The sequence below is a fragment of the Diabrotica virgifera genome, chromosome 1 (assembly GCF_917563875.1).
Source record: "Diabrotica virgifera virgifera chromosome 1, PGI_DIABVI_V3a".
NCBI lineage: Eukaryota > Metazoa > Arthropoda > Insecta > Coleoptera > Chrysomelidae > Diabrotica > Diabrotica virgifera.
Window position 1 is genome coordinate 313,179,450 of NC_065443.1, and position 27,627 is coordinate 313,207,076.

The 27,627-nt window shown below is 31.4% G+C and overlaps 1 protein-coding gene across 4 annotated transcripts; it reads right to left on the reverse strand.

The window, feature by feature from the left end:
• Window positions 1-425: 425 nt before the first annotated feature.
• Window positions 426-26,425, reverse strand: LOC114337154 (putative inorganic phosphate cotransporter). Of its 4 annotated transcripts, none has more exons than XM_050653001.1 (9): window positions 26,236-26,425; window positions 22,074-22,213; window positions 15,188-15,500; window positions 14,903-15,120; window positions 11,574-11,726; window positions 9,176-9,308; window positions 8,126-8,370; window positions 4,099-4,228; window positions 426-514 (listed from the first exon to the last, which is right to left on the reverse strand). In XM_050653001.1, exons 1-9 carry the CDS (start codon window positions 26,321-26,323, stop codon window positions 483-485), a joined length of 1,452 nt encoding a protein of 483 aa, XP_050508958.1. In that variant the 5' UTR covers window positions 26,324-26,425; the 3' UTR covers window positions 426-482. The 4 variants fall into 4 exon arrangements, with proteins under 4 accessions (XP_050508958.1, XP_050508973.1, XP_050508952.1 ...); XM_050653008.1 differs by lacking the exon at window positions 426-514 and adding an exon at window positions 3,874-3,896; XM_050653016.1 differs by lacking the exons at window positions 8,126-8,370; window positions 9,176-9,308.
• Between the last annotated feature and the right edge of the window lie 1,202 nt (window positions 26,426-27,627).

Sequence of the window (27,627 nt, forward strand, 5' to 3'; positions counted from 1 at the left end):
TCCCGCCATTTTTGTAAAAGGCAAAATCTGAGATATCTTCCTATTTAAATTTGAACCTTTATATGTGTAGTATATGTGGTCCAAATTATATACCTACTTCTCTCATTAAATGCACAATTCTTATATTTGTACGAATCTGCCGCACTAATTCTAGTTATTTTAATCCTGCTTAATTTTTATTTTCCATTCCATATATTACACACCTTCTAAAACCACTGATTTCTTCTTTTTTCTTAAATCGTGCCAATTTTTTCTGTCGAAAGTATCTGTGACCAAGTAGGCACCACAAAATAATAAATTAATCAACAATTTTGTGTCTATATTATTAAAATTTGCTCCTTCAAAGTAACACCTTGAGTTGTTATCAATAGTAAAATTATCGACGAAACAGAAAAATGTAAATATTTATGAAAATGAGTAAACTATTATCTGGTTTATAGTTTTAATATAAAAATAAATACAATAATATTTATATGAAATGCCTATGATTTTATCTTGATCGTCTCGATTGGTACTGAAAAAAAAGATATAAAAGTTATTAAACACTTTAACAAATATATTTAACAATATACTATTCTTACTAAAATTAATATCGAAGCAACCTAATAGCTTACTCTTTTGTCCCTTTTCTTTAAGGGCACGATAAAAAATCTAAGAACGCCTGAATAATAATAATAATAATAATAATAATAACGTTTATTCACTTGAAAAATATACACATATAAAAAAATATATAATTATTATGATGCAATATAATATCTATGTGTTTTAGATATGTTGTTATGTATTCAACGCAAACAAACCATAGAACCCATTAAAACAATTAAGTTGTGCATGGGCCATTTTAGTATAGTTGTGTTAGATATACAACATAACAATTATTTTATTGTGTTGGATATAATAATAATTTTTTTTAAGAAGTAAAATTTTTACATGCAAGAACAATACAAATTAATATAAACAAAAAGAACATGGTATGAAGTGAAGTTTATCAATTTTTGAGCGTTTATTTTTTATTTATTTTTTTTGTGTTTAATTATAGGTTTACAGGTTTATATTATTTATTTATTCAAAAAGATGGTTAAACATTTTTCTATTATTTATTTTTAGATACGTCTGAAATATGCACTTTATTAATTTAAAGGAATTTATAGTAATTAAGTAGGTTTTGTATGTTTGAGGAAGCAAATTATATATTTTTATTTGAAGGTATTCAAAGTTTCTTTGTCCAACTACTTTCTTTGTTAAGTTTGTTCTAATAAAGGACTGAGATCTACTTCTGGTATCGTATGTGTGTTCTAGTGGTACAAGTAACTGTTTATTTTTATATAGATTAGTGAACATTGCAAGTACAAACAATTGCCTTATATCTAACACTTGAGCTTCAATAAACAGATCGTCAGTACTGTGCCCTAGTTTTTTATTGTAAATAACTTTTAATATTTTTCTTTGTATAATGTTCATTTGCTTTAGGTGCGTATTTGCAATGCCACCCCAACTAAGAATTCCATACCTTAGACGTGACTCTACTAAGGAGAAATAAATAATTTTTAAATGATGAATATCTAGTATACTTTGTAGATATCTAAATTTATATAAAAGACATCTTAAAGTTTTGCAAGTTTGATTTATGTGCTTATCCCAGCGAAGATATGAATCAATCTGAATTCCTAAATACTTTGTACTACTTGCACTGTTAATCATCAGATTTCCTATAATTAACGAGTTATAATCGGGTAAGCCACTTTTATAACTGGTAAATGGGACATACAGTGTTTTTTCAATATTTACCGTGAGTAGTTTATGACTGAATATATCTATAATATTTCCTAGGTCCCTTTCCATTTTAAGCTTTAAATTGGTCCAAGTGTCAGCAGAGTATAGGATCGCAGTGTCATCTGCAAAGCTTAAAATGTCGCCTTTAGTTTGGAAAGTCAGTATGTTATTTATATATATATATAATAAATAAAATTGGTCCTAATACCGTTCCCTGTGGTATACCAAAGTTAATGTTCCTTGTACTACTTTGTGTCCCTTCTATTCTCACTACTTGTTGCCTGTCCTTTAAATAACTGTCCATCAAATTATATGCTTTCCCTCTTATACCTGTGTCTATCAGAGTATCTAGTAATTGTGTGTGACTTACTGTATCAAAAGCCTTTGCCAAGTCTAGGAATACACAAGCCGTTGGTATGTTGTTATCAACTAAGTTATATATTTTATTTGATAGATATGATATGGCATTTTCCGTGGAGAACCCTTCTCTGAAACCATACTGTTTATTTGATATTAATTTGAATTTTTCTAGGTATTTTACTAGCTGGTTCTTTAAAGCTTTTTCTAAAATCTTACAAAGTGAACTAATTATGGAAATTGGTCTATAGTTTTTTGTTAATTTAGGATCACCTTTCTTGTGTATGGGGACAACTACGGTTTGCTTTAACTGTGCGGGCCATTTTCCTACAGCAAAATTGCTATTTACTAAATGTGTAATGGGGCGAGTTAAAATATGCCCCAGTTCTTTTAGTACTTCTGATTTTATGTTATCCATTCCTGGCGCTTTGTTGGATTTCAGTGAGTTTATTATAATTTTAATGTCATTTTCATTAACATCTGCTAAAAAGAAGGAATTCAATGTAGTACATCTTTTTGGAGGTTGAGATAAAGGTTTTATTATTTTTTGCGCGTATTTTTCTCCGACTGTGGAAAAATAATCATTAAATTCTTCAGCTATCTCATCAATGTTCGTAAGAGATTGGCTATTTTCAGTAACTATTTCTTTGAACTTTTTGGTATTATTTTGTTCGTTATTACAGTTATTAACTATTTTCCACAGATTTTTGGAACATTTATTATTTTTAATAATTTCTTGTCTGAAATAATCTTTCTTTGCAGCTTTAATAACTATATTCAAGTGTTTACGGTATCTGATATAAGTTTCCTTTATCTCTTTGTTACCTGGCATATTTATATGTTGTTTGTATAGTTTATTTTTTTTATTGATGGAGTTTACTAATCCTGCTGTAATCCATTTTTTTCTTTTAAAATTATAACGTTTTATTTTAATGGTGTCAGTATGTTTATTTATGTAAGACGTTAATATCTTTATTAAGTATTCCGTTAAATCATTAATATCTTTTAAGTTATAATATTCAGTCCAATCAAAATCTTTAATGTCCAATTTTAAGTTGTTGTAATTTAATATTTCTTTCTTTCTGTTGGGTAGATTATTTATAATATTTAGTGGCACAGTGACTACAGTTGCCTTATGATATGTAATATTTGTATCTAGAACAGCTGCCTTGCAATCGTTTATTGGATCTTTGGATTTAAATTTTACAAATACGTGATCCAGACAGTTATTTAGTCTTGTTGGTTTATTTATTAAAGAATTAAAGTTGTATTCAGAGAGAGTATTTAAGTAGTCATTAGCATTATCATTATTTTCTAATATGTTTATATTAATATCTCCAACCAGAATATGACAGTCCGCATGACATGATTTTGTTTGTTCTAGATATTCCTTTAGGTGTGACACGAAATGTTCTACATTCGTTGAAGGTGGTCGGTAAAGAGCAGTGATTAGTATTTTTTTGTTATTATTACATGTTACCAGCATTTGTATTACTTTATGTTCCCCTACTTCTATAATTTTTGTACAGTGATCAAGATAGTTTTTGAAGTATAGTACTGTTCCATCATTTTTATTAATATTTCCTTGGTTGTAAATTATCTCGTACCCTTCAAGCTTATGACAACCAACGAATAATATACGAAAACGAATATTCACATGTTCTGTAGCAGTCATTCTGTGACACGTTTTTCGCTATTATTAGCTCATCAGACAGAACTTGCTGGTAAAGACGAAGTATCACCAGAAGGCACCATCTAGTGTCCTTAAAGGAAAGAAAAAATAATTTCAACTTTAAGCTAGTAAATTGCTTCGATAGAATCTAGATTGCAATAGTCAGGGAATGACTGCATGATTTTATATTAATCAAAAGGATAGACGATAAAGGATAAAGGATATTATTTTACTCAATACATATATCGTCTTGTCTAGGAGAAAGAAGCATTATTTTAACTTAAAATAATTACCTTCTTTCCGCCTTTTTCCTTCATTCCATGGTTGTCGTTTCCCCGATGTAAATAATGTGTTACTTATAACACCAAGTAGATTTAATCCCATCGTGAAGTAGAAAATGATTCGCCACTGGTTAATATTGTGCTAAAAAATAAAACGTTATAATAATTTTCTGCTTCATAGCTTAAACAAGATTTCAGGCACCAAGAGCTTTGTTGGAGTATATTATATGCTACAATTAAATGACAGAAGCACTTAAATTTAAGTTAAATTTAAAATATCATTTTTGAATAATCCAAATGGTTTTAGATCCGGGGGTCAATAATATTAATGGGAGTCAATTAATGGTGTTAATAATCTTTTTTCTATGGATGCTATACAATGTAAAACTTATCTCACTACTTACATACATTCATAATGAACAATTTTTAACACAGTGAGAGAAGTTGGTCATTGCAGTGAGAAATATTTTTTCTCACTGGTTCTCCATACATGTAATTGTCGTTTCAATGGTAACATGCACAATACAAACACAATTAATGTTGTCAAATCAAATGTCTTGAAGCAAAACTTACCAGGAATTACCTGTCAAAACTGTTCAAAAATAACTGTTAATTAGAATTTTAAACAAAAAAAAAGAATGTGTGTGTACTTTGTACGCACGTAAGAAGTTATTCTTCCATTATATAATTTTAACGAAGTAAATATACTTAACAGGTTATTTGTATTCTATTTAAATATTAAATTAACTTTCTTATCTACCACCTTCAAAAAATTTTTATTAAAACAACCAAAAATAAATTAAAATGAATCGGCCAGGATTGGAACCCAGCACCTTTCGATCTCTGACCGAACGCTCAACAACTAGACCACCGAGTCTCCTGTAATTGACACGTAAGTTTCGGATATAATTACACAACACGGTGACAAATAGATTGAGTGGTATCGTGATAAAAATGTTATACCTACATATTTTATTATCTTACTACAGAAGAAGGGAAATTCAAAGACACAAAAATTATAATAAATAATACATTTACTAAAAACACTAATATATTATTTTAATGACTTATTTGCGCTGATACAGATACTATCTTGAAAGATTAGAAACGAACTACATACTGTCTGTGTGCGCATGCGCGCAGATTTATGAAAAATTTTACTCTCAATCGCGCCTAAAGAAGAATAACTTCAATAACAATTTTAAGAATAATAAATGCCTACATGTATATTTATTTTATTTCAATTTATACATACAGGGTGCTTCATCTTATTCGCCTCGGTCTCTGTACGGAAAACCACTTGATATTTTAAAAAAAATTCTCCACAGAAATATACAGGGCCTTTAATACTACAATCTAAAAATAATGTGAATTATACAGGGTGCTCCAAAAAAGAGTGGTATATCAAAGTTATATTTTTTCTTATGGAATGCCCTATATCCGATGGCATTACTGAATTGACCTTAAAAAATAAGCTATACTTTCATAAGGTTTCCCTATGCCTAAGTACAGGGTGTTTTGATTTATTTCGATTTTTATGAAAATGTAAGGTTTTAGAAAAAAATAAATATCTACGAATCTAAGAATCAGTAACAAATTCTTTCTTGGATCTTAATAATAAACTATTTAGCATACTTAAACAGATGCTTACTTCAACAAAATTTCTTACAGGGTGGTCAAAATATGAGATTGTTTTATTAACAAATTCAAGCTGTAATAACTTACTTATTTTAAATGGAACACCCTGTATCTTACTAGTCTATCGCGTAGAAAATATACTTAGCTTTTAATTTCTATTAGGGTTTCCTATACCTATCCTTTTACAGGGTGGTCAAAATATTAGATTGTTCTATTAACAAATTCAAGCTGTAATAACTTACTTATTTTAATTGGAACACCCTGTATCTTACTAATCTATTGCGTAGAAAATTTACTTAGCTTTCAATTCTTATTAGGGTTTCCTATACCTATCTCCTTTCTTTTTTTAAATATTTAAAGATTTTCTAATTTGTAAGCTTTAAAAATTTGAATTAAGTACCTATCTCGTGGTTATGTATCACAACACGGGCAATATACTTAAATATCTTGGTCAAGATACTTTCGTTAATAAAATTCACATTTTTATCATTTAATGACACAGAGTGTTCTTATTTTAGATGACATACTCGACATTCTATTCTTTATAATGGAAGATATTTAAAATCTCTTCAATTCCATGTAAATATTCTCAATTCACATGTTATTCTGTAAATATAAATTCCCATGTTATTCTGTAAATACCCATTTTTACATATTTTTGTACAATAGGCTCGTTTTCGTCATAGTAGCCATTGCATTTAATTGTTTGTAATTGCGATTCAAAGATTCAAACAAAAAGTGGTGTTCTTAAATTTACTTAATAACCGTTGGTTTAAGATATGGAAAATAATTATACGGAATGAAATATAATTTAAATATCTTCCAGAATACGGCATCTAATATAGGGTATGCAGTTTAATATAAACATATTATTCAATGTGACATGTAGGCCAAAATCAAGTAAAATAATACAACACTGTGTGATTACATGATAAAAATGAAAATTTTATTAATGACAGTATCTTGTCTAAGTATATTGCCGGTGTGGTTGGTGTGTTGTACATAACCACGACATATTTACTTAATTCTAATTTTTAAAGCTTACAAATTAGGAAATCTTTAAATATTTAACAAATGAAGGGAGATAGGTATAGGAGACCCTAATAATAATCGAAAGCTAAATAAATTTTCTACGCGACAGACTAGTAAGAAACAGGGTATTCCATTTAAAATAAGTAAGTTATTACAGCTTGAATTTGTTAATAGAACAATCTAATATTTTGACCACCCTGTAAAAAGATAGGTATAGGAAACCCTAATACAAATTGAAAGCTAAGTAAATTTTCTACGCGATAGACTAGTAAGATACAGGGTGTCCCGTTTAAAATAAGTAAGTTATTACAGCTTGAATTTGTTAATAGAACAATCTCATATTTTGACCACCCTGTAAGAAACTTTGTTGCAGTAAGCATCTGTTTAAGTTTGCTAAATAGTCTATTATTAAGATCCGAGAAAGAATTTGTTACTGATTCTTAGATTCGTAGATATTTATTTTTTTCTAAAACCTTACATTTTTATAAAAATCGAAATAAATCAAAACACCCTGTATTTAGGTATAGGGAACCCTTATGAAAGTATAGCTTATTTTTTAAGTTCAATTCAATGATGTCATCAGATATAGGGTATTCCATAAGAAAAAATATAACTTTGATATACCACCCTTTTTTGGAGGACCCTGTATAATTCACATTATTTTTAGATTGTAGTATTAATAGTCCTATATATTTCTGTGAAGAAATTTTTTTTAAATATTAAGTGGTTTTCCGTACAGACACCGAGGCGAATAAGATGAACCACCCGGTATTATAATATACCTAAAACCACATAATATGTTATATTAATATATTATATTATTTAATTTTGAAGTTTGAACCCTGGACAAAACCGCATCCATAGAAAAAGTACAGTGTACAACACATGAGAAAATGACATATTTCTCCCTCGCTTGATTGGCGGCACTCGCCTCGTGCCTCTGCTCGTGCCAACAAACTTCTGCGCTCGTGAGAAATATGTCTTTTTCTCACTTGTACAATATACTATTTATTATACAGTTGAACCCGCTTATTTGAATGCCGGTTATAGGAATATCCCGCTTTAAAGGATAGAAATTTGAGGTCCCGAAACGTTTCTACTAGCCACTAATGATCGGTTATTAGAATAACGCGGATGTATGAATACTTTTGCTTGGCACAAAGGCCATTCCAATAAGCGGGTTCCACTGTACAACAAATCGTAGAGAAGCGATATTTGATAGCAGAAGTATATCACCTTGATAGACGTAGAAAAGGCGCATGATACAATGCGCCAAAATTATTAGAAGTGTTAAGAGAAGAATACAATATAGTATATCCTCTATTATTTAATCTTTGTTTAGAAAGAGTTTTGGTAATTAGGTACTTACTTCATCCTTTACAATAATTTGCGCCAAGACAGGAGCAAACGAAGAAAGTGCGACAGAAAGTCCATTACTAATTCCCATCATGGCTCCTGAAAAATTAGGAGCCAGATCCATATGGTTTACGATAAAACCTGATTTACCAGCTCCCTGACAACCACTTACAAGTATAATACTTAAAATGGCATAGTTTTTGTCCTCTGGACCGGTCCTAGTTAGCAAAAAAATAGCAGCTGCTGGTATAAACATACCTAAAATGTTTTTATGTGTGTATAATTTTTACTTTATTCTTTAAAGAATAAACAAATACAACAATACTTCAAAACAAAAGTATTTGACCAGTGCATACTCCGAGTTCTCACATACGCATGCCACACATGGACCTGGACCAAAGCAAACATGGATAAAATAATGAAGACACAAAAAGCCATGGAGAGAGTAACGTCAGGAGTAAAATTAAAAGGCAAAATGCAAAACAACTAGATAATAAATAAAAAAAAGTCAAAGATGCAGGACAATATATAGCCAGGCTAAAATAGAGTTTCGCAGGTCATAACGCCAGACAAACGGGCAATAGGTGGAATACCACGATACAACAATGGAGATCATGAATAGGAAAGAGAGCAAGAGGACAGCACATATGAGATGGGGAGATGACATTATAAAGATATGAGTAACACACTGGAAACAGAAAGCACAAAATAGAAGCGACTAGAGGAAACTTTTTTTTTATTTCTAAGCTAATAAGAGAATATTAGTAACATCCCGTTAAGAACTATCCCATATCTCTTCCGTTAGTGAGCAACCGAGGACATGTTCTGCAAATTGTGTTACACGTTAACATCCCCTTATATTGTTCCCCATTATTCCTACAGGTTGAATTTCGTCGTAACATATATTTTTGTCGCGGCAACGTGTTAATAGTGGTATACAAATAGCGCCCATTCGTGGGACTGCTATACCATAAGAATATGACAATTTTTTAATTAGCAAGCAATTTTTCTAAATAACACAGTCAGCATAGTTAAAAGTTGGTACACAATATAAAAAGCTTACCGATATTATTCATAATCTTTCTTATAACACTCGTGGAAAATGTATTTTTTGCATACAAATAATCTGCTATAAAACATGCTGTAAATCCGACAAAAAATTCTATTATATAGGGAAGGGACATCAGAATGCTATTCTAAAAGATATATTAGCTGTCAAAAATGATTTAATAAAAAATAAACTGTTAAAATAATAAATCTCCAATTAGAGTTTTACAAATGTGTTTAAGTGTAATATGTAATTTAGGTTTTAAAGTAAAATGAAATGTCATAGTTTTCAATCTGATAAAATATAAAATAATATTAAATTATAAACCTTATTTGGACCATTTTTCTGGTGGCTTCTAAAAATGCAAGCCAAACGGATGCTGGAGCAAAAATTAGATGAGGAAATTCTACAAGTTGCAATTCACAACTCACCTGTCCAGTGCAGAAATATTCCAAAGAAAAATGGACCCTTTTTATCAGATAGGAGTAAACTAATAGAAATAAAAATGAATAAACATTTTCATTTCGTTGTAAAGCGGAACCAAAGCCGTCTTATATTTCAGTTCGATTAGAGAGCGCTACAAGCAATCTGAACGATCGGTTTCAAAACTACTTGTTTGAAGGCTTTTAATTTAATATTATTTTATATTTTATTAGATTGAAATTTTAGTTTGTTCAGAGATAGCTACATATAGTCTAGGCGCCAGAGGAATCACCGTGTCCTTTTCAATTCTGATGGATAAACTCAACGGTTTCTTATGGATTTTCGGCTGCTGCTACGAATTTCGAGGGTGGATTTCGATCCGAGTGGTCAAAAAATTGTTATAAACAATTTAATAGTTTATAAAGCTCTGGCTCATAAACTAAAAGAAATAAAAAAATGTTTCAAATAAAATTTGTTCCTTAATAAAAAACGAAGAGAAAAACGTTTACTAAACTTAAATTCATCAATCAGAACTCAAGATATTGTAAAATTAGTGCACAATACAAATTGCAAATTGCAAAATAAGTATTTGTCGAAGCTTTATCAATCGTAACTCGGCTTCTACGAATTCAAATGAGCCTTAGCAGATCTCATTTTAAAACTTAATTAATAGTTTTCCAAACAAAGTTTGTTATATTACTCTATCTTTATTACTTAACCTAACCAAATTATATAATAAATTAACCTAATTATCAATTATACTTTAATTAACAATATTGATAGAAAAATAAATTCAAAAGGAACAATTTAAGCTTATGAAAATGTTTGTAAGTGTATTTTTGGCCAAGATATCGATATTTTAATGGCACGCTATGAGGCGCAAGATCGACTCACAGTCAAGTAAGTGACGAAATTCGTAGCCAAAATATCGATATCTTGGCCAAAAATAAACTTACCAACATTTTCATAAGCTCAAATTGTTCCTTTTGAGTTGTTCTATCATTATTGTTAATTAAAGTGTAAATCTTTATAGCTCAAATTTGCTTGGAACCCATATAAATAAATTATTGTATAATTTTTTTAAGAAAATTATAACTTCAAATGGGAACTTTAAAACAAATAAAGATAAAGTAATGAAACAAATTTTGTTGGGAACCCTATTAATTAAGCTTTAAAATGAGATCCTCTAAGGCTCATTTGCATTCGCAAAACCCGAGTTACGATTGATGAAGCTTCGAAAAATACTTATTTTTCAATTTGCAATTTGTATTGTGAATTAATTTTATAATATCTTGAGTTCTAACTGTTGGAATTAAGTTTAGTAAACGTTTTTTCCTTCGTTTCTATTAAGGAAAAAGTTTTATTTGAAATATTGTTTTATATCTTTTAGTTTATGAGCCAGAGCCTTATAAACAATTAAATTTTTTATAACAATTTTTTGACCACTCGGATCGAAATACACCCTCGAAATTCGTAATCAGCAGCCAAAAATCCATAAGAAACCGTTAAGTTTTTCCATCAGAATTGAAAAGGACATGGTGAACCCTATTTGGCGCCTAGACTAACATGCATACTCTGATGATAAACTAACAAATTTTAAAACTTGCTGCGCACGTAGCGCTCTTTGAACGAACCGAACAAATGTAATGCTGGCCACTCACTTACGGATATCGAAGAGGCCGAGCGACTGACCGGCGGTTAATTGAAGCCAAAATCACCACATACATGCAGTTTTCGTAAAGGCGTTGGCACGCTCGATCACAAAACTGCATGTTTGTGGCGTCTCAACTGCAGCTCATTAACTTAACTACTCAAATAACGGCCTTCAGTTCTGGCCTGCATGCCATCCTCTTCGATATCCGTAAGTGAGTGGCCAGCATAAGACGGCTTTGGTTTCGTTTTGCAACGAAATCTGTTTTTTGTTTATTCAGTTTTAGAGTGACATGTATTTGTCCATTTCGTGAGTCAATATTCTACTTTGTATACTTACGGATTTCAGATCGAAATGCATTATCTTGTCAAGATATATAGAAATTTCAGATATAAACATCCAGTGAGTAAAGTTAAAACACAGATTGGTTATTAACAAAGCTATGAATGCCCTGGATGTAAGAATTTCCTTCCAAGGAACCATCAGGTTGTGCTAAAATTAGTAAGCTTTATATTACAAAACAATATAGTTCAATGTGACGTATTTTTTGTTAATATTATATTGATTCGATACTAAATCTGCCATTGATTGATCCTTCATCCTATATGTTTGCATATACAGTAGAACCCCGCAAATCCGAACTAATTGGGGGACAGCCTGTTCGGATTCCGAAAAGTTCGGATTATCCGAAAGTTAGCCTTAACTAGTAGTTCAAAGCTTTCATTGTGATGTTGAGTAGCCAAACGTTCTCGCAAAAGTGTGGACAATATTTTTGGACTCAAGTTGACTACGAGAGAACCAAAGTAAGTTTGTGTTTAACCTTTATAAACACTTTATAAACCTATATATTAAAGTATAATATTTATTTTTAAGAAATTTTAAATGTCAAAGTCCTAGTAATCCTACATTGTCCAATTTTCTGGCTTTACTATGTATGATAAACATGTTTTTAAGTTTTTGTCTTGAATTTTTAAATTTTTTTCACTTTTCGTTGGTTCGGATTTGCCGAAAGTTCGGATTCGCGGGGTTCGGATTTACGGGGTTCTACTGTATATTGTACAAACATAGTGTACAAACCAATAAATTAGATACTGCAGTCTTTGCCAAATATTCTATAGAAAATAATCATGCTTTTGACTTTTAAAATCTACAGATTATGGAAAACAGAACAGAACTATACCAAAAGATGTATATTAAAGATGACTCACAAACACAAAGATCAAAATTTTGTCAATAACAAGACAGATATCAAAGATCTCTTCAATAAATTGTATCACAGGTTTTTGTTTCGTAAATACACCAATGGCAGGTATTTTAAATACGACCCTAAACCGGCCGTAGTTCAAATGTCACTCCATCACTCCGTCACTATCATTCCATCACAGAATAAGGGCAACTGCAGACGTAAATATAAAGTAGGTTATACAACATATGTTTATATAATTAGTAAAGTTCTTATTGAAAATGGAAATTAGCCGAAACGTTTGCCTTGTCTGAAGAAGAGATGGTTTTAGTTGGTAGCCGACTGGTCAAGGGGCATGCGGCGCATTTAAACCATACGCTGGATGCTGTGCCTCTTCCGGATGGAGTCAACGGACATCTTCCCTAGTCGATTTAGACCTCTCCAAAAAATGGGCCCCCAGATGTTTGTTAAAGATGCTCGTTTGGGAGGAGGGAAAATGGATAAAGTTATAAATAGATCGAACAATTGGGTACCTGATTTAAATACTTTTTGTCGAATTGACAGATATTACAAAGTCAGTGCGGACTGCTGAAGAAACAAGTATCAGTGTTAGTGAGTATATGTATATTCCAAGTAGCTTGACTGTATGGATGTTGCGCGTTTATGAAAGGATGGAGGTATTGATGATATTTTCCGAACATGTACGTAATAATGTAACTATATCAATTTTCAATTATCTGTCCAACATAGATTTGCTAGTACGCATGTACACCTATTTTAATGCACAATGTACCTTGTAGCACGCATATGGATAACAAAGGCAAAAAATATGTAACATGACAAATTTAACAAAATATAAAGATATATTTGGTGCTACTTAACTTTTTGATATACCTCGGTAGCTCTAAGTCTTCAGAGACCTAGGGGTGTGGATTCTTAATAGATGCTAAATAAAATTGAAACTCAGTTGCTCGGGGGGGGGCATAATTAAAAAAGAACATATTTTATTATATGTTTACTTATAAAAAATATTAAACTAAGAATGCCGGTTATTTGAAATATCTGTACTTACCGTAGGCTACTTTCATGTGTGATTACTTTATAAGGATAATAGAGATTGGTAAAGAAAATCTGGTAATTAAACATAATTCTTACTTTATTGAAACAAATAAAAATTCAGCAAAGTTTTTATCAAAAAAAAATAAAGTTTCATCAATTCGCGAGAAAACGTAAGAGTTCAACAATTAAAAATAGCGCAAGTACCTTAATGTGTTCTTTATCCGTAGTTGATCCATAGTCTATCCATGGGGCAATTACGGTGTTAAACATTGTCCTGATGTTACGGAACATTTATTGTCACGCACATAACGACACTCAATTTTACAGACAAAGTACAGGTATTAATTATATTAGAGATGAAATTCCATTGTTCGTTTGATGTATGCAACACTTGTATATTATATTATTATTATTGTTATTAATTAAACTTAATTGAAAGAAATATGAAAAACTTTTTGAAAAAAGAAAACTAATGAGTGTGAACACATCTGTGAACACAAAATACGGTCGAGAATTTACATTCTCCACGACCACAGCAACCACTTAAGCCTACTTCGGCTCTGGAACAAAAACTCAAAGAAACTGTACCTAATACAAACAACTAATTTTCTCCATTGAACTATTTTCAACAATTTTCTCCGTCAGCAAGGCAAAACAGCCTGCTGACGGAAAGGCTCAAACTTCTTATTCTAGACTCCTCTAGAACTGATCTCTCCTCTCGACTACTTAGAACTGGTCTTTAATATACCTCGAACTCCTGTACAACCCAAAATACATTCCATTTCCTTATTTTTCTATCCTATTCAACCATGTCCGGTTTTACCAATCAAAAAATTAGCCAATTTCCAATCTTATTTCAAAACGAATAGAAATGGTTTAAGCAAACTTTAACCACGCCTTCTAGGGCAATAACTTATTATCCTGCAAATAGGATTCAAGCAACGAAATTCTAATGATCATATATCTCAGCTCAAAATTTCACGTTTTCCGCTCATTCAGCGTTTCGCACAGCTGACCCACTAGATACCAATAAGTATATTATATAAACAACTCAGAGCGATTTAATCTTCATAAGATAAACACAACAGCGACATCCTGGCATATTTCAGTCTCCAGAAACAATTAGCTCTTTGTCGGCGAGCTTTCTATAAAGCATCACTGAGACATTCAAAGACAAACACGTCATATTCTGCATAAAGACAAACCGTTTTTCTCAGTATAGTAAGCAACTCGAGGTACTTATCTAAGCCGAATTCCTGAGAACATAAAATCAATCCAACGTTGTGAGAAAACGAATTACGTAATACTCTGAAACACAACACATGATTAACGGACTGAGTATACAGAGTGCAGCAAAAATAATAATGACCTTCTGACCATTACAACCGAAGGTAATCGTAATCCATGTTTAATATATATGACTCACCCTGTCAGTCGCAGTGTTTAAACTACTTATAATGTAAATTTTTTCTTCCTCGGTAATTGTCGGATGACTACTAGGGTCATTACTGCCAACATAGGCATAAATAGCTGCCATTATTAATGCGATAGTGTTGAAAAGGTAAAAGACCATTGGCCATCCATAACTTGTTGAACATATGTATCCAGTTAATAATAAGGAAGAAACTATACCTAGTGGTGCACCTGAAACCATACACTATAATGTCAGGAATTCGTATATTAGGTATCTTAAAAAGTTAAATGGTCTTACCTAAATAAACAAAAGTACCAAGCCTACTCCTTTCTGGAACCGGTATCCACTTGCCCAATACTGCGTGCATAGATGGAAACAAAAATCCTTGAGATAGACCTTGTAGAAATCGGCAAACCATAACTCCTTTGGAGTCAAAATAAATAGCTGCAGAAGGTATTAGCAAACCGGCAGTGGCCGTCACCGTGGTACTTCCGACTAAGAACCATTTGGCGCCATATTTATCAGATACGTATCCTGCGACTATTTGAGGGATGCAGTAGCCCCATAGAAATGATGCCATAATTAAACTTTTATCATTCCAGTTGTAGGTCTGCAAAATTAAAATAAAATTGCAAACAAAGCAAGAAGAGAGAAACCATTAATTTTTTGTCATAAACAGAAAACAGAATACATATTATTATATAATATTTATGGGGAAAATTTAGAAAATTAATTTACGTTAAAAGACCACGAGATCATAGATTTTTATCGCCCCGTATTTGGCCAAAAAAATTGTAAATAGTATTAGTTAGTCATAAGCAGTGTTTCGTTGAAAGTGAAAATCGTTCAGTATTGGTGTTTCCATGAACGGACTTATACAAACGGTCAGATTAGAAAGTACATGTATTCGCTTTGCAGTGAACAATAGGACATTTATAAATGCTTCTTGGAAGGAAAGACGGTAATTACTATTATTGTTGAGTTTTAGAATCTATCGGGTTTTTTTATAGCATGTAGAAACACAAAAGTAATTTGGTGCCTCCTGGAATTTGACAAAATGGAAAAGTTGTATACAAAATTAATTTGTTCTTAAGAAATGAAAGGCGGGAGGTAATGTGTAGAGCGGATGTTTTGTGATTGGCGATAGAGACGGATGGAAGGAGAATAGAGTGTTTGAGTTTGACTTGGAGGAGGAAAAAAGTTTCACTGTGTAATGAAGACCTGAAGAGAGCAGTCCAATTTTTGAAAAGTAAGAAGTCGGTGTAAAGTGGTGAAGTTGGCAGCCGTGTAATCAGAAGCGTGTTGAAACTAAATCGTTGATCGAGTTAAGAAGTTAGTCCGAAGAGATTCCTGTTTCTGTCTGGAACGAGTAACCGGTTGGTATCAATTTGCACAAGATATCGAGCAGAGATTTCGAGCGAGTTTTGTTGTTTGTGAAACAGTTTGGACGAGAAGGATCCTAGGAGCATGTGTGGGAGAATCAAGGACTACACAGTCCATGAGAAGAATTAAAGAAGAGAAAAAAAAGGTTAGTCAGATTATTTGTGAAACGGAGAGAGTTGTTTTATATTACATACCATATTTGTTTATTTTTTATTGAACAGTTTTACAGCATAATTTAGTTATTCATAAATTCAAAGAAGAAATAAGTAATATAGTCAAAATGGTGAAAAGTAAATTTTGTTTTTTTTTTTATAATAGTAAGAACAGTCTAACGAATTATTTAAATGAAAATTTTGTTAAAAAAGAGATAGCAGTATTAAAGATTAATAGTGCAGTCACTGAAGGTGAATATGAGCTATTACCTCCGATTTCGTTGAACCTCCATCGATTTGCACGAAAATTGGTGAGTGGTTAGAGGATATCTCAAGGAACAAAGGTGACATGGTACCAACTTGCGCTTTTACCCTGGGGGTAGATGCCACCCCTCCTCGGGGGTGAAAATTATTTTATAAAAAAATAACCCCACAATTCGATAGAGCGACAAATTATAAGCAAAATTTGTTATATTAATTTATTAAAATAAATCAAAACTTTTTGAGTTATTAAAGATCAAAGATTTTAATTTTTCGTGAGAAAAATGCATGTTTTAACCGATTTTTCATAAATAACTCAAAAACTATAAGTTTTTACAAAAAACTTATTATTGTCAAAATTGAGGCTAATAAAAAATCAAATAAATTCCATACTAGAAAACCTTTCAATATTAACTGAAAGTGAGTTATAGGTAATTGAATGTATATTTCTTTCGTCGAGTACCCAAATCTAATTATACCTCTTACTTTTTTTAAAATAAAAGGTTAAATGGCCCCGGTTACATGGTTCTCGCAGCAAAATTGAAATTTTAAACGTTTCTATCTCGGTTATTTTTTACTCTACGAAAATAGTAAGATGGGTAGAGTATTTGATACAGAAAAAACTAAAATTTAGTTATTTATCATTTTTTACGTATATTGAGTATTTTTGGAGTTATTATCAAAAGAAAATGAAAAGTACGATAATTCTAAAAATTCTGATTTTTTAAAATTATACCTTCTTTTCAAAAATATGCATTCTAAACCGGTCGAATTTGTTGAAATAATTAACTATGATAACATAAAGAAATTCTTGTGAGGATTACTACAAATTTTAATTTTTGCGGAAATGGCGTATGTTTAGTTTTTAACTTTTTCCTAAATGAATCGAAAAGGTTCTCTTATTTTCATCATAACTTGCTTAATTTTGATGCTATTAACTTCTACTGAAGCTCATTTGATAGGTATTCCGAAGTACTTTGACAAGTGCTTAACAAGTGTATTCTATAAAATGCATCGTTTTTCCGTTATGTAAGCTTGAATACCTAGATTTGAGTACTCGTCGAAAAAAATATACATTCAATTACCCATAACTCACTTTAAAATAACATTAGTTTAGTTTTTTAAGTAGGGAGTGTATTAAATTTTTTATTATCTTTAATTTTGGTAATAATAGCTTTTTTACAAAAGCTAACAGTTTTTGAGTACTACGTGAAAAACAGCTTTAAAACATGCATTTTTTTAAGAAAAAATAAAATTTTTGATATTTAATAACTCAAAAAGTATTGATTTATGTTAATAACTTTATATAACAAATTTTGCTTAGAAGTTGCCCCTCTATCGATTTCTGGTATTATTTTTAATAAAAAAATTTCACCCCCGAGAAGGGGTGGCAACCACCCCCAGGGTAAAAGCGCAAGTTAACATCATGTCACCTTTGTTCCTTGAAGTATCTTCTAACTACTTACCAATTTTCATGAAAATCGATGAAGGTTTCTACGAAATCGGAGGTGAAAACCTTCAGTGACTCCACTATAATTTATTTGATAAGAAATAGTGGCAACGAAATTAAGTTTAGCATACATTTAAATCTGATATTTATGGTATATTGGATAAATAAAAAATATTTTTCTGAAGCTATTTTCTTGTGGCATTTTTACAATTTAAACTATTTATAATGGGAAATAAGCCACAATATTATTAAAAAAATGTATAATATAAAATGTATAATACATAAATATTGGCAATATCATTTTAAAGTCTTCTACTTTAAAATGTATCATATCAATTGCCGATATAAATTAGTCAAATTAAATAAATTATTAGAAGAATTTTTTTACTAAGCAACAACATTTTTGTTTATGTTAGTAGTATTTTGTATTTTGACAACAGCACCCGATTTGGGCGTCGAAACGTTAATAAAAATCATTTTTTAATAATATTGTGGCTTATTTCCCATTATAAATAGTTTAAATTGTAAAAAATATTTATAGAATTTATTTGACATTGAGTATATTTATTTTCCCTGTTTTATCCTGGATGAAGTAAGCAACTAGAGATACTAGAAGCCACAAACCAAAGGTAATACATTAAACTAAATTAGCCCTGAGAATAAATTTTATTGGAAAGTTTTATTTAATTTTGGTTTTGTTTTCCATAAGTAGTATTTAAAATAATTAATCAATTAATAAAAATAAGAATATGCTGATTAATCTCATAACAGAGAGAAAATACAGAGCATAACAATATATATGTCATACAAGTATTTTGGTAATTTTAATTTAATATCATGAACGCCGGCAGCGTGATGCAAGGGGTGCAATAGCACCCCTCCATCTGCCCTTAAATAAAGTACCTAGCTATACATATTATATACGGTATGCGCAAAATAAACAGTATACTGAAATTCGTATGCCTCAAATTTGTAGGTGTCAGGCGCTGAAGAGTAATGAGTGGTTTTCGAACGTCCTTATAACGTACATGTATAAATGTCGTGATAATATTAGGTGCTTCAGAATGGTTCTCAGTTTTGCAGAAAAAATTTTTATTGTGGAGTACTAGTTTCGGTCATACAGAAAAGGTCATAAAAACAGAACTAACTGCTACATTGCTTTTCACTTAAGGCTATGGGTACATAATTCGCAAATATTTTACGGCTATCCCTACCTTTTCTGTCTTTACATGGCAAATTACGTGTAGTAAAATTCAAACTGGTATGGATATGTACATATTACTAGAATGACATTATACTTGACAATGTCATAACTAGCTTAAAGAGATGGCTTTTGAATGTTCTTGGATAACTGTTATTTTTTGTATAATTGCAAATTATTAATTCAGTTAATAAATGTGATAATTTTTTCACTAACTATGTATTCAGTGATTGTAATAATTTATATGTACCTACAACAAAAACTAATACTCAATCGAGAAAAGAGGAAAAGTGTTTAAGTGATTTTTCAATAATATATTGTTACTATGGAACGCTTACAATTTTGAACATCTTTAATAACAAAATACTTGGATCACAGAATATATCTTAAGGTATTATCTGCTTCTATCTTCCATAAATAATACACAATAAATAACTTTTTATAAAGTTCACCTCTTAAATCAATTATTTATCAAATACACTATTTATATTATCAATATTATTTAATTAACAACTAAAAATATTCTCGATTCATGTCAAATAATTATTTAAAATTGTCACTGATTGTCAGTGTCTGACTGACAATATTCTATTCGACCAAGTGCGTTGTATGACAAAGATAGATTTGGAAAATATTATCACGGACATTGTGTTCATTTTTTTCGAATCCTGAAAAAACCAATAAATATTTTTGAAAAATCTAAACGCAGAATGAAATACTAAATTATTACCGAGGGCCGAAAGTCCCTTAGAATAAATAAAAAGTTTATTTTGAATGAGATATTTGAAATTAAAAATAACACTAAATTTTCTCTTAGTTTTTCACCCCTGTAACTTATTAAAATGAACATTATAGAAGTTCTCAGAGACTTTCGGCCCTCGCTAATATCGTAATCTTTCATTCTGCGTTTAAATTTTTTAAAAATACTTATTAGTTTTCTCAGGATTCGAAAAAAATGAATCCCCATTTGAATAGCATTGCAGCCGAAAAAACGTACCGATCCTCTTAAATTAAATGTTCAAATTAAGAGACAGGTGGCTGGCTATTTGACATATAATTTAAGCGAAAATCAATGTTGATTTATGAAATTTTTTTCTCTTTTCTGACAGTCGTAAAATGTATTTTGAGTTAAACAAATTACATTCATTCTTCTTGCGATTCATTCTTTTTCCGCCAATTAATTTAATTCAAAAATTATTTTTGGCCCCCCTGTAAAAATATTGATGTTAATGTTAATATTACTGAATATAAAATGGAATCACCTTTTAAATGAGCTATCACACGACCCCTATTCCCATTTAAAAAAATCATTGATGACGTCATCACGCCCAAATCGATGACGTCACTATTATGGGATATACGTCAAAAAATCATAATTTAAAATTAAAAATCGACGTATCAGATCTTTACCTCTGAAAATAATTAAAGCATGAGATAACAGACTTTTCCACATTTTATGAACGCACTGTATAAATAATCATAAACATTTAAATATTTATTTCAGTACTGTTTATTTTGCAGCATATTGTAGTTCTATATTCTATATATTTCGTCGTCGTCGCGGCAAAAGTCACTAAGTCCGAAATAACAGATCTGAGAAAACGAACAATTAGTGACTTCTGCCTCACAACACAATGATAATTTTTGACGTATGCATATTCAGTGACTTAGGGAACCATCTCTACGTACTTTCTAGGACTTATTTCTGTCAGACTATGAAAATTGATATTATCAATCGATCAAGACACTAAACTCAACTTTGACAAAAATGGACTTAGTGAGTTTTGCCGTGACGACGACGATTTGTTAATAACATGTACAGGTTCAGATGCACACCCTTGAAAATAATCCTGTCGGTGCCCATGTTTAATATATTGGTAGGGGAGCAAAGTATGCTAAATGTGCAGTCACTCGAGCGTTATGGGGACCTATTGGGTTGTGAAGAGTAGGTCTTAAAACCAAAAAAAGTTAAGTAAAGTTTTCCATTTTAGCGGGCGCTTGCCATTTTTAAATTTAATTTTCCATTTCCAACAATCGTTTTTTTCCGATTATAACGCCATCTATCCATAATTCGAAAAAATGTTTCGAATAAAAGTTACTTATTTTTACGTAAGGAATCCAAATCTGCAATAAAAAATGGGGGCTCCTATTTAAGATTTTAAAGTAACCCCCCTCCCCACCTCCGTGGGGGGTGGTGTTTGGTGCCATTAGATATGTTTTTTAAAAATATTGAATAAGTGTATTTTACAGTTTTTCGATCTGATGTTCATTTCGCGAAATATCGCGGGAGTCGTATTTAAAATAATAAATTTACCCCCACCCCTCTCCCTGGTAAGTCGTGTTTGGTATCATTCGATAGATTTTTAAAAAATATTGAGTAAGTATTTTTTAGTTTTTCGATCTGTCATTCATTTCGCGAAATATTCGCTTTTTTCTTGTGAAACTTTGGGACTCACCCATTTCCTTACGTCCGGCTCAAATCGTCAGATTTTTGAAATATATACTCTTTTGCATGTACTTAACGTACCGTATCTTAATCTGACAATTTAGAGTTTTTTTAAGGATAGATTTTTTTTTCGGGCCCCCCTTAACGAACTCCCCTGTGTTAAGAGCCAATATATGGTAGAGGTACATCTGCAGGGTACCAGGTTTCTCACCATATGATAATCTGACGCGCTCGAGTAACTGCAAAAATTCCCGCTTGGGCTCCCCTACCATATGTAGTAAATAACTTACCGGTATATCTTTATTACTGCTGGCATTTGAATCGGTCATGGCTACTATGGCGACAGTCAATGCTGTTCTGATGATGAAGCAAAAATGTAACAAAATATGAAGAATAAGAGCTTGTTGACATCTCTTTCCAATTGTTGGTCCTAAAATTTGTGATTTTGATAATGTAGAAAATATGAATATGAATTTATAAAAAAAAATTGTATTTATATTACGGACACTTACAATGTATTGTATAAAACAAATAAAAGAAGTATTAATAAATTAAATTTTTTTTTGTACAAAAGATTTGGTAGAAAATGTCAATATAAATATGTCAAAGACAGAGTATCTTAAAATAGGGGATGATGAAGAAGATCCAGAGTTAGAAATTAGAACCACAAAAACATATAAAGAATATCGATGGCTTAGTGTGAAAACCTCGTATCTCATTTTTTTTTTTTTTTTTTAGAAAATGACATTTTGGTAGTTTTAGTTTGAAAACCTTGTATCTCACGATTTACAACTGTTAAAAAATTTCAAATATACTAGACTATTTTCTACAGCCGATATATCGATGGCTTAGTGTGAAAGCCTCGTATCTCATTAAATTACAATTTTAGATGAGAGGCAAAAAACTGATTTTCTGCATAATATAACCTAAAAACAAAAATTACGTTACGTATTTTTAATTCGAGCACATTGAGACAAACATCTGATATTGGCACAGAGCTAAAAGTGTTAAATTTTGCTATTAAATTGGAAATACAAATATTAACTATGAAAAACACGTAAATATCCATGCAGTATATAGAGCCTTTGCCCAAGTAAGTAGGATAACCTCGTATATCTTGATATGCGTGTTTTTCATCTCAAATGAGGTTGTGTTTATTATTTACGAGGTTTTCAATTTTGATAGCTTATTGCACACCTCCAAATACTAGGTCGATACAATACAAATCTTTTGATTTAAGGTTCATAAAATGTTCCTATATGCCGGACTACCTTTTGTTGTTCACAAAAAACATTTCTGCAAGTCGAATCTCTCAAACAAACACTCCAAATTAAGTACCAAATTCTTGGTTATAAATATACGTGGTATTCACACTAAATCAAGAGAACAATATTGATATACGTCGTTTCTTTTTTCGGCTGTAGTCGATAGTCTAGTGTATTTGTAATTTTTCTAACAGTTGTAAATTGTGAGATACAAGGTTTTGAAACTAAAACCACCAAAATGTCATTTTCGAAAAAAAATGAGATAGGAGGTTTTCACACTAAGCCATCGATATATCTCGGATCTATAATATCTAAAAAAGGCACTACCAAAACGGACATCGAAAACAGAACGCAGCAGGGCAAAAAAGCGGTAAACATTCTAAGCTCTCTTCTTCTTCTTTGAGTGCCTCTCCTATCGGAGATTGGATATCATTAGGGCGATTCTAATTTTATTTACTGCTGTTTTGAACAATTCGTTAGTGGTACAGCCAAACCACTCTCTCAAATTTCTCATCCAGGACATTCTTCTACGGCCTGGATTTCTTCGTCCTTGGATTTTTCCTTGCATTATATTTTGTAGGAATGTGTACTTTTGTCCTCTCATCAGGTGGCCTAAGTATTCAAGTTTTCTCTTTTTTATACTCCGTAGAACTTCTGGCTCGTTATTTATTCTGCGTATTACTTCTTCATTTGTAATTTTATCCACCCAACTTATTCGTAGTATACGGCGGTAGCACCACATCTCAAAGCTTTCAAGATTTTTAATATTCCTCTGTTTAAGAGTCCATGACTCCACACCGTAGAGCAAAGTACTGAATACATAGCATTTTAACATTCTAGTTCGTAGATGAATACTAATATCACGATTACAAAATAATTTTTTCATTTTTATAAAAGTAGACCTGGCAATTTCAATAAGTCTTTTTATCTCGTGATTTTGGTCACCTGTTTCATTGATAAGGGTTCCCAAGTATTTGTATTCGTTTACTTTTTCAAGTTGGGTACCGTTTATTGTGATACTAGTGTCATTTATTGGATTCTTACTGAAGGTCATATATTTGGTTTTTTTGACGTTCATCCTTATGCCGTAGTTATTACATATCTCATTCATAGTTTCAACTAAATGTTGTAGATCTTCCGCTGTTCTTGCCATTATCACAGTATCGTCAGCATATCGAATGTTATTGATAACTTCTCCATTGACTATTATCCCTTCGTTTGCATATGAGAGAGCTTCTTGGCATATTTGTTCGCTGTAGATATTAAATAAGAGCGGTGACAATATACAACCCTGTCGTACTCCTCTACGTATTTCTATTTCGTCCGATGTTTGTTCTTCTATTTTTATATTAGCTCGCTGATTCCAGTACAGATTTAATATTATTTGTATGTCTCTGGTGTCAATGTTCTTACTCTCCAGGATTTCTTTGAGTTTACTGTGGCGTACTTTGTCAAAAGCCTTTTCAAAGTCTACAAAGCAGGCGTGTACCTCTTGGTTAACATCTAGGCATCTCTGTGTTAGAACGTTCAAGGCAAAGAGAGCATCCCTTGTACCTAATCCTTTTCTGAATCCCATCTGTGTATCGTTAATATCGATGTCTAGTTTTTGATAGATTCGGTTGTGAATGACTCTAAGAAATATTTTAAGCAGGTGACTCATCAAGGAGATTGTTCGATGATCTGAACATTGCATTGCCTTAGTTTTCTTCGGTATGGTGACAAACGTAGACAGCAACCATTCTTGCGGTATTATACCAGTACTGTATATTGTATTGAATATATGCAATATTATGGTTACGGATTTATCATTCAAAAGCTTCAGCAGTTCTGTAGGGATTTCATCAGGTCCGTTTGCTTTTCCATTTTTAGCGTTTCTTATTGCGTATTCTACTTCTTCTTTCAATATGTCTGGCCCAGTTGCATTGATTATCTGAGTTAAGTTGTTTCTATCGTCTTCAAATAATTCATTCAGGTATTCTGTCCATCTTTTTATTTTATTCTCTAGATCTACAATAAGATTTCCATCTTTGTCTTTAAGTTTACCTATTTCGCATTTCTTTATGCTTCCTGTTATCTCTTTTACTTTTTTGTGCATATTGAACGTATCGTACTTTTTCTCATAGGTTTCCATTTCTTCACACTGTTCTTTAATCCACGCCTCTTTGGCTTCTTTTATTCTCTTTTTTATGTGTTTGTTTATTTCTTTGTATTTGTCTAGGTAATTCTTCATCTTTCTTCTTTGTTCCATCAAGTCTAGTATGTCCTGTGTCATCCACCCCTTGTTCTTTGTTGTTGTTTTTGTCAGATGTTTCTTTCCTGCTGTTTGTATAGCTGTATTTATGTACTTTAATTTTTGGTTAACGTTATCCGTATCATTATTTTGTTGTTGCACTGAACTGAGGTTTTCATTTATTTCTTCTCCTGTTTCTTGTCGTATATTTTTATTTCTAAGTTTATCTAAATCTAGTGTCTTTCTGTGTGGTCTCCTAATCTTTTTTGGTCTCGCCTCTATCACAGTAACTACCGGGTTATGATCTGAGCCTATATCAGCTCCTGGGTACGTCTTAGTACATTTAACAGCATTACGATACCTCCTTGCTATCAGAATGTAGTCTATTAAGCTCTCTACTGTGGTCTAAATATATAAGACAAAAAACGAAATTGACAACAAAAGATATAAAAAGAATAGAAGTAATAGATATGGATTATCTAAGCAGAGCGTGTGGTATATCCAAAAAAGATCACATCAGGAATGAAGATATTACAAGCAGGAAGAATACTGTATATTCCAATGTAGATAGAATTGAAACGAGACAATTAGTGTAGTATGGTCGCGTGAAACGAATGAATAAAGATAGCTGGCCAAAGAAAGCTTTAAATTACATACCAAAATAAAGAAGAAGAAGGGGAGGGCCTTCAGTTACCTGGGAAGATAATCAACGGCACAGTATGAGAGATAGAGCCATCAAAGAAGATGAATGGATGGACAGCAAATGATGGCGGTCGAAATACGAGAAGCGTCAGAGGCTGTAGGAACCTCGCTTATAGATATATAGATAGATATATAGATAGATAGATAGATAGATAGATAGATAGATAGATAGATAGATAGATAGATAGATAGATAGATAGATAGAAAAGAGTTGGTACTGAAAGCACCGTAAATTATTAAAAATTTTGCACTCACCCTTTTTTATAGATACATCCTTATTTATCAATAATCCTAAAGCCTCTTTGGCCTTTTCTTCGGCTATATTCTGTGCTTGATACGTCATTCTTAATGGTATTTTTTGGCGGTACTTATTTTAAGGCTAGAGGTATCTGTCCATACCAGGACCAAACCTGCAGATGTTCAGCCTAACACTAACTGGAAAAACTTTACTTGTTTTCAAATTAAGCCAAAAGATTAACACTGTCAAATAACCGAACAAAAGAAGAATACCAAAATGTATCCATGAGTAAATAAAAGTATTCTATATAAGGAACTTGGCGTTGAATGATAAGCGAAAAAATATACTAAAGACTTAGTTGGCTGAGCTGCTAAGTCATTTAAAAAAAAATAATTATTTAAATTAATTTAGCAATCACTAGTTAATTTGTTTCATAAATCCTTCAAACGTGTGATATCTAGAATTTTAAGATCGTTGATGTTCAACTTATCTATGTAATTATTTTACCTAAACAACTTTATAATATATTTATTTTAATAGCTACATCTGCACCATAATATTTAGGTTAATACCCCCCGACGATGGACGTGTCGCATCGGTAGGTTATCAACAAAGATAATTATCTTCGTTGGTCATATATCATCTATACTAATTTTACTCCAGGAAAATAAGCAAAACATACCTTATTCGGGACTTTGAATAATCCAGGTACAGTCGGTTCGCTAAACTCAGACACAACTGGCTAGTGATTTTAGTCGGTATTTTTTTTGTTTTTTGGCCAATTTTGTCAAAATTGGCAAAATTACTAACTATATATTAGTAATTATTTTTTTTGCTAATTTTACCAAATTGGCAAAATTACTTACTAAAATCACTAGCCAGTTGTGTCTGAGTTTAGTGAACCGACTATATCTGAGCACTTTATTAGGGTTTACTGTAAAGAGTCCGAAATCATTAGACCGAAAGCAGTAGACCGAACTCATTAGACCGAAAAGCACTTTACCGAAATCTCACTAGACCGAACAGTAGGAAACCGAAAAGCAGGAGACCGAAAAGCGTTAGGTACTTACATAATACATGGTGCTCAAACAGGATTGTAATCTGAGCAAGGATAACATCAACACCTCTTCAACCTTTATCCAGACTTAGGACTGTCAACACAAATTACTGGCGAGTTTAGAGGTTGTGTTTTTGCTTTGTTTTTTGTTTATTTTTTTGTTTTTATTTGTTTTTGGTTAATTTTTAATTCAATATATACAATACTAAAGATTAAATACTAAAAACAGTTTAGAGGTTGTTTTTTGCTTTGTTTTTTGTTTATTTTTTTGTTTTTATTTGTTTTTGTTTATTTTTTATTTATTATGTACAATATTAAACATTAAAGTTATATGCAACCCCCCTTAAGTTTT

What these genes read in the sequence shown, in the direction of transcription:
- LOC114337154 (XM_050652995.1), bottom strand. Translation starts at nt 3,808, where the DNA reads ATGACTGCTACAGAACATGTGAATATTCGTTTTCGTATATTATTCGTT.